The 8,811-nt window shown below is 39.2% G+C and overlaps 1 gene segment (V, D, J or C); it reads left to right on the forward strand.

The window, feature by feature from the left end:
* The first annotated feature begins 1,347 nt into the window (after positions 1–1,347).
* LOC140270694 (Ig heavy chain C region-like) lies at positions 1,348–5,480 on the forward strand. The segment is given in 8 exon segments: positions 1,348–1,623; positions 2,390–2,737; positions 2,827–2,853; positions 2,971–3,077; positions 4,298–4,664; positions 4,754–4,780; positions 4,898–5,004; positions 5,175–5,480. Coding segments are annotated over 8 exon segments (1,083 nt in total).
* The last annotated feature ends 3,331 nt before the right edge of the window (positions 5,481–8,811 follow it).

Consider the following 8,811-nt stretch of genomic DNA (forward strand, 5'->3'; position numbering starts at 1 on the left):
GGTGCAGGAACAAAATGAACTGTTTTAGGTAAGATACACGTTGTGCATTAAGTCTGTAAAAAGTTAAGTGGTAGAATGTTTTACTGGAAGGGACATTAACAAACTCAGAGTTCTTCAGCTCACTGGAGTTTCAGTTCAGTGCTTTTTGTTCTGAAGCATAAACGCTGTGTCAGTACGAAGCTTATTTCGGTCAGGGAACTAAACTGACTGTTCTGGGTGAGTAAAACGTCCAAATTTCTTATCATACAAATAACAAGACAAAGAGAATATGTCAAAACCAAGCAGGTTTCTTATTGAGAGAGATGTTGTGTGCGCCATAAACAGCTTGTAAAAAATGAATGTAGATCAGCAGCTGGTGGATTATTTTTAATTCAGGTGAAAGTTGTTTATTGTAAAACTAGAAAGCAAAGAAGTAAAGTCAAATCAGCTGACAAGCTGTTTTCAGCACTGGTCATGTGCACTGTGACTCTGGTGCTTCAGAGGCTTACTTTGGTGGAGGAACAAAGTTAACTGTTTTAGGTAAGAAACACTTTGAAGTTTATTAAACGTTCTGGAGGAATAATTCAATGCTTCTAAAACTTTGAATACACCACAACTTCTGAAGTAGGTCAAGTTAAACTCGTGAGATGCAAAATGGTGAAAAAGCTGGTTTAAATAGAAAGTGTCAGAGAGGCAGCAGGAAGAGTTTTTGTTGCAGTTCAGAGTCTCTGTGCTCCAACAGGGAGGCTTACTTTGGAGCTGGAACTAAACTCACTGTTTTAGGTAAGAAAACACTTTGAAGTTTATTAAATGTTATATAGAAATGATTTCATGAGTCAAAAACATCAAATTCCCCAAAATACTGATGTTTAGAAAGTCAAAGTGTTCACATGTCAAAGAGTGATAATGTTGGAGGAGTTACAAAGTATAACAGATAAAGACAGGCAGCAGGAAGAGTTTTTGTTGCAGTTCAGAGTCTCTGTGCTCCTACAGCGAGGCTTACTTTGGAGCTGGAACTAAACTCACTGTTTTAGGTAAGAAAACTTCCAGCAAACAAACTGAGCTCAGCTCCACTCTTTGGTTATCTGTGAGTCAGAACTATCAGTAACACTTGGAACATAATCAATAGACATTTGATACGACGGCAGTCAGCAAAGTGCATGTATCAAAATGCACATGTTTATTTGTGCCAGTAAAAATGAGCCTTCTTCAGTTAAAGTGCTGCAGCTATAAAACATCTGGCTCTACGCCCAGATTATTAGTCTCTCAGTCAGTTCTTATCAGCTCTGTGAAACACTGTGAATACACAGTCAGAAGCTCACTTTGGAGCTGGGACTAAACTCACAGTTTTAGGTAAGAAAGTAAAGATTTTCAGTATCTACTAATGTAAAGCACTGACAGAAATAAGGGAAAATCGCTTATTCTGAGCTAAACTGAACTTAAATCACTCTTTAAAATGGCTGTAAACTGATCAGATTTCGTAAAAGCATGGATTTTGAACAAGATTATGTTGGGAAAAAGAGCACAAAGACAGTCTGCAGCTCTCAGCGCTGAAACTTCAGCAGTTTTTTATGCAGCTGTTTATCAGTGTGAACAACTACGAGCCTGCTTACTTTGGCAGAGGCACCAAACTGACTGTACTGGGTAAGAAATTATCAAATCTTGTGTTTCTGAAGCTCTTTCTGCAACCTAAATCTGCAAAATTATTGTTGAGTAAATAATATTTTGGTGTACTTTTTGGGATTGTTATGCTGTTATGTTGTCAGAACTCTGGAAGAAAATGTTAAAAACCTGTGAAAAAAAAAAGATACCTATAAAAGTTGTAAAAAGTGTCAAAGTCTGTACAGACATGTAAATCCCTCAGTTCAGTGGAAAAAGGCAACATTTGGGTCAGGCCCCAGACTTTGTTATACCTGTTCAACTGTTGTGTTCCTTAATCCGTTAACTTAAAGGCTTCAAAATGTGCAACAAACACTAAAAGTGCTCACAAGATACAGCAGTGAGTCATTTGCAAAATAGTATTATTTCACTTACTAAATAGAAAGTTACACAGAATAAACGTCTGATAAATTGTGATTGTTTGATAGGACTGAAAATATTCTGGCAGCAAGATTAAATATAAGGTAGTGGTCAGTTTTTCCATGTGAGTCAGCAGTGTGCTCTGGCAGTTATCCTGCTGCTTTTGGAGAAGGAACCAAGCTAACAGTTCTGGGTGAGATCATTACAGTAGTTAACTAAAATACACTTTTATGTGATGAAAACAACTGATGTTCACTGATTCTAACCTACAGAAGTGTTAGGAGCACATTGTCTTCTTGTCTCCAGCATGAAAACTGCTTTGTGGGTTTCAGGCTTTTAACAATGCAGCTTTGACTGAAATCTGAATGAATTCTTTCCTCTGACTTTTCAGAATCAGGACGTGATCCCACTCCACCAACAGTGAAAGTTCTTCCACCTTCACAAAAAGAGTGCAGAAACAAAAAAGACAGGAAAAGGAAGAAGACCCTGGTCTGTGTGGCGACTGGTTTCTACCCAGACCATGTCAAAGTGTCCTGGACAATCAATGGAGTTGGAAAACCTGAAGGTGTGGCGACGGACAGCGCTGCCGTGCGAGAAGGACAGTTCTACAGAATCACCAGCAGGCTGAGGGTCCCTGCTGATGAGTGGTTTAAACCTGACAATAAATTCACCTGCAACGTCAAATTCTTCGATGGAACAACAAGCACTGACCATGCTGAATCAATTAATGGTGAAACAGGTATGATACCTGCAGGTATTACCTAATCTGAAGCTTTATGCCATGAGAAAATATCTCTCATTGACTAAATTGGTTTTATTCTTCATCAGATGTTTCAGGTGGAGGCATGTCAAGAGGTAAATGTTTTACTTTGTCCACTGAATGTGATGTTAACAGTTTAAACTGCAGTGAACTTTGCTGCTCTGGTCACCAGTCTCCACTAACTGAATGTTTCCTCTTTGACCTCCCTGCAGAGAAATATCTGAGGATCACACAGAGCGCCAAACTCTCCTACGGTGTTTTTATCGTGAAGAGCTGCATCTACGGAGCCTTTGTTAGCTTTTTGGTGTGGAAGCTTCAGGTGTGTTAAACATCAACTGCAGCTTACATCAGTTATCCAACTTACACCCTTGTTATTTTAGCATTCACTGTCTTCTATATAAAACCTGCTTTGGGATGGAAGGATTTAAATATGTGAATGAATGAAATCTGATGACTGAAAGGACAATATGTCTGGTCTTTGTGTTGCAGAGTTCAGCAGGAAAACAGAAGAAGTGAAACTGAACTGAGGCCTGGATCTACAATCAGCAGGAGATGGATTATTCTGTTGTGTGTAAATAAAATCTGGAGAACACAGAACACACTGTCTGTGTATTGCTGTGACTTTGCATTCATATGAGAGTTGATCAAATCCTGCTAATATAGAGGAACTATGTGCACATTCTTCTCACAGTATAAAAGCTTTTGTTTCCTGCATCATTGGCTGTGTTTTCGCTGAACTATTTCCAATTAATGCTTCTTCTAAATAAACACCTGCAAGTTAATCTTCTCAGTCAAGTCGTGTCTCTTTCCTTTTGACTTTTGCATCAACAGCCCATCATCCTACACTGAACATCACTTGTTCCAGAGATAGAGTCAGATATTTTTAGCTGCAGGCTTATCTGACTGTTATTCTGAGAAATCTGTTAAAATGTTAAAAACCTGTGAAAAAAAAAAGATACCTATAAAAGTTGTAAAAAGTGTCAAAGTCTGTACAGACATGTAAATCCCTCAGTTCAGTGGAAAAAGGCAACATTTGGGTCAGGCCCCAGACTTTGTTATACCTGTTCAACTGTTGTGTTACTTAATCCGTTAACTTAAAGACTTCAAAATGTGCAACAAACACTAAAAGTGCTCACAAGATACAGCAGTGAGTCATTTGCAAAATAGTATTATTTCACTTACTAAATAGAAAGTTACACAGAATAAACGTCTGATAAATTGTGATTGTTTGATAGGACTGAAAATATTCTGGCAGCAAGATTAAATATAAGGTAGTGGTCAGTTTTTCCATGTGAGTCAGCAGTGTGCTCTGGCAGTTATCCTGCTGCTTTTGGAGAAGGAACCAAGCTAACAGTTCTGGGTGAGATCATTACAGTAGTTAACTAAAATACACTTTTATGTGATGAAAACAACTGATGTTCACTGATTCTAACCTACAGAAGTGTTAGGAGCACATTGTCTTCTTGTCTCCAGCATGAAAACTGCTTTGTGGGTTTCAGGCTTTTAACAATGCAGCTTTGACTGAAATCTGAATGAATTCTTTCCTCTGACTTTTCAGAATCAGGACGTGATCCCACTCCACCAACAGTGAAAGTTCTTCCACCTTCACAAAAAGAGTGCAGAAACAAAAAAGACAGGAAAAGGAAGAAGACCCTGGTCTGTGTGGCGACTGGTTTCTACCCAGACCATGTCAAAGTGTCCTGGACAATCAATGGAGTTGGAAAACCTGAAGGTGTGGCGACGGACAGCGCTGCCGTGCGAGAAGGACAGTTCTACAGAATCACCAGCAGGCTGAGGGTCCCTGCTGATGAGTGGTTTAAACCTGACAATAAATTCACCTGCAACGTCAAATTCTTCGATGGAACAACAAGCACTGACCATGCTGAATCAATTAATGGTGAAACAGGTATGATACCTGCAGGTATTACCTAATCTGAAGCTTGATGCCATGAGAAAATATCTCTCATTGACTAAATTGGTTTTATTCTTCATCAGATGTTTCAGGTGGAGGCATGTCAAGAGGTAAATGTTTTACTTTGTCCACTGAATGTGATGTTAACAGTTTAAACTGCAGTGAACTTTGCTGCTCTGGTCACCAGTCTCCACTAACTGAATGTTTCCTCTTTGACCTCCCTGCAGAGAAATATCTGAGGATCACACAGAGCGCCAAACTCTCCTACGGTGTTTTTATCGTGAAGAGCTGCATCTACGGAGCCTTTGTTAGCTTTTTGGTGTGGAAGCTTCAGGTGTGTTAAACATCAACTGCAGCTTACATCAGTTATCCAACTTACACCCTTGTTATTTTAGCATTCACTGTCTTCTATATAAAACCTGCTTTGGGATGGAAGGATTTAAATATGTGAATGAATGAAATCTGATGACTGAAAGGACAATATGTCTGGTCTTTGTGTTGCAGAGTTCAGCAGGAAAACAGAAGAAGTGAAACTGAACTGAGGCCTGGATCTACAATCAGCAGGAGATGGATTATTCTGTTGTGTGTAAATAAAATCTGGAGAACACAGAACACACTGTCTGTGTATTGCTGTGACTTTGCATTCATATGAGAGTTGATCAAATCCTGCTAATATAGAGGAACTATGTGCACATTCTTCTCACAGTATAAAAGCTTTTGTTTCCTGCATCATTGGCTGTGTTTTCGCTGAACTATTTCCAATTAATGCTTCTTCTAAATAAACACCTGCAAGTTAATCTTCTCAGTCAAGTCGTGTCTCTTTCCTTTTGACTTTTGCATCAGCAGCCCATCATCCTACACTGAACATCACTTGTTCCAGAGATAGAGTCAGATATTTTTAGCTGCAGGCTTATCTGACTGTTATTCTGAGAAATCTGTTTTGTTTTCACAATGTTGAAACGTCTCAGCTCAGGAAAATTCTTCATGTCGGTTTAAGTGAGTCATTAGCCAGGCTTTCCAATAAACTCACACAAATTAAAATTTATTCTCCTTCTTCTAACTTGTGAGTAATGTTCTACCCACATGCTTTGGATCCTGAAATGTGTTTTTAATGTAATTAAAGCAGGTTAACTTGAGTTTTCAACTTTGTATGAAAAGATAAGTTCATTTCTATTACTGTAACGTAACAACAGAAGGTTAGGGTCCTCGTGTGTTTGGAGAAGAAGGTCAGAGCTGTTGCTGAAGAAGAAGATTAAGTGGGGCATGAAACCTGCAGAGGAGCAGAGAGCGACAGCAGAGGACAGGATGTGGTCACAGAGCAGCCTGCAGCTCGTTCTCTGTGCTGAGAAACAACGGAGGTGAAACCTTCCACTTCACCACAACCTCCGGCTCTCTGAGTGCACCTGCATGTGTGCACCAGCAACCCCCCCCCCCCCCCCCCCCCCCCCACACACACACACACACACACAGACACAGACACACACACACACACACATGCTGCACATCTCTGAGCAAACAGTTGGAAAAACTTCCGTTTCTGTGTCAATCGAAGCTAAAAATCGAACATGTGTCTGAGTTATATGACAAACAGCAGCTGTTCACTGAGATCTGGGGCAGGAATTTGTTGCTAAATGTTTCATGCTGATGCAGAGAACAAACATGAAATGAATTCTGTTGCAGTTTAAACACAGCTGCCCGTATTAACGCCATCCATCCGCCAACCGTCACAACTCAGCTTTATTTATACGGCACTTTTTCAAATACAAGTAAAACCCAACGTCCTTCACTGAGCAAAGACAACAACCAAAAACAAAGAAAGCACAGGCACTGAACATAACAAAATGTAAAAATCAGAAGGTCAGCAGCACTTTTAAAGGCTTCAAAAAGAAAAACACTGGGGTTTCATTGTATTTTCCTCCTTCATGTTGAAAACAACAAAAAGCACAAACTATAACAACTATATGTGAAGCAAAGCCCAGCAGTTAACCTGATTACTGCCTCTGTAGTGACCCACAATATCTTAGTTCTATTTTCAAGCACTCAGTGCGACTCACATTGAGGAAAACTCTTGTTCTTGTTCCATAAGTTTCTTTGAAAAACATGTTTGTCCTTAAATCGATGCTGTCATATAAGCAGGGACCAGCATGTGCAGAGCAACCACAGAAACACGCTGTGTCTGACATGTGAGCCGATGAAATCTTCTCCGGCAAAGCTTGATCTTTTTGAGATCCTGTTTTTATGTCAAAAAAATTATAGGAAAACACATGCAAATCCAAACACTATCAAATATTGGGTCCTGATAAAAGATCAGCATAAATAAATTGTGAACATGATTATTCTGTCTCTATATATGAGCCACATTTCAAAATGTAAACCAAAGTGGAAATCAGCACTCTCAGACATGGAAATCAAGCTGATACACTTGAAATTTTCCTGAGAAAAAGAAACAGTGGGATCCTTCAATAAACACAAATGTCTTTATACCGAGTCACACTGAAATGCAAAGTTTTAGTTATGTGTAATCATCATTAGAACAGATGTATGTGGTACTTTGTAGGATCAGGCAGAACATTTTCTGATGATCGAGGCTTTAAAGGTAATAAGTAGAATGGACTGTAACTTAACCATCTGAAAGTTTGAACATCAACGTACTGATTTTCTTATCGCTGACTGCTACAAAGAAGTTGCCTGTCACATCTGTAATATAGATTATCAGTGGTTGTTCACTAAAGCATCTTCACAAAATGATGGTTTCAGTGGACTGAAAACGTTAAAATAGCGAGTCAGCATAATCTGCAGTAATGACAGCAGAGCAGTGAGGGAAACTGAAATAGCAGGCTGGAAGATTTTCTATGAATAGCAGTCTTTGTCTGAGCAGATGGTGTTTGCTGGTGTGGACTGAACAGCACATATGTTGTCTGTGCCTGTGTTCTGTGTTAAATTATGACGCTGCAGCCGCTTACAAATTGTTCCACTCAAATGTTCCATTTAATCAGCAGAGTGAGACGCTTGTCATGTTGAACGACCCCCTGTGGTACAAAGTGAACATCACATCATGTGATTCATGCTCAGTATTTCCAACAAACAGGCTGCATTGTTGATCATGATGACAAAAGCAGAATCAGCAGGAAAAGTTTACTGGATTTACCCCCAAAATGTGGTTCTTTCTAATATGCCTTTAAAGTTTTCTATCATAAAGCAGACTGTAACAGTTCCTGATATTCTCAGGAGCTGAAACCTTCAATACTTCTGTTTCAATGACATTAGCGGATGCAAGAATATACCTCATGAATTGTGTTTCAAATCAACACATTTAAGATGAAAAACCAAACAAACAGAATAAGTAAGTTCTGCCAAGGAAGTCAGCTTAAAACTGTGGAATGAATGTTCATAAAGGAGTTAAAAATGTACTGATGTCCTCTGACGCCTGACATTAAAGCGCCAGCAAAGGTCAGTCCTGGCATGCTGGTACTTCAGTGGTCAGTGTTAGTCAGTCTTTGCTTGTGTAAAGGATGAAACCTTCAGGAAAATAAAAGTGTTGCAGCGTTTGTCACAGTTATAGTAAAAACACAGTTAGCACCAACTTTTTTTCACTCACAATCTCCATACTTACCTCAGGATGTTGTTTTCTGCTGTAGTGCACATCAACATCCTCATATTCACCTCTGTGCATGATGACCAGGATAAAATCCACCTCCTGCTTTGTTACTTCGTCCCCAGCAGCTGGCCAGATGTCAGGGTGCCATCTGCTGGATAAACCTGCAACACATCAGTCAGATCTGCAAACCTCAAAATCAGCATCTTTGAACTGGGAATAAAAGGAGATACAAAAGAATTTCTAATTCCTGTAACAAGGCTTGATGTTTAACTGCATGTAGTCTGCAATTTAGTTCAATTCAATTTCATTTATATAGCACCAAATCACAACAAATGTCATCTCAAGGCACTTCAAAGATACAGTCCAGTGCAAGCCAATTCCATTCATTGTAACACTTTAATGCTGTATGACTCAATTAAATAAAATTCATTACATTCCAAGTTAGCCCAATTCATAGAGCCAGTTTAAGAAAATGTTGTATAGCTAAGGAAACCAACAGATCCCATTGAAACGGTGAATATTTGGCTCTGTGGCAGTTCAAAT

This window comes from Leuresthes tenuis, unplaced genomic scaffold (assembly GCF_036924035.1).
Source record: "Leuresthes tenuis unplaced genomic scaffold, fLeuTen1.0.hap1 SCAF_15, whole genome shotgun sequence".
In the NCBI taxonomy this organism is placed as follows: Eukaryota; Metazoa; Chordata; class Actinopteri; order Atheriniformes; family Atherinopsidae; genus Leuresthes; species Leuresthes tenuis.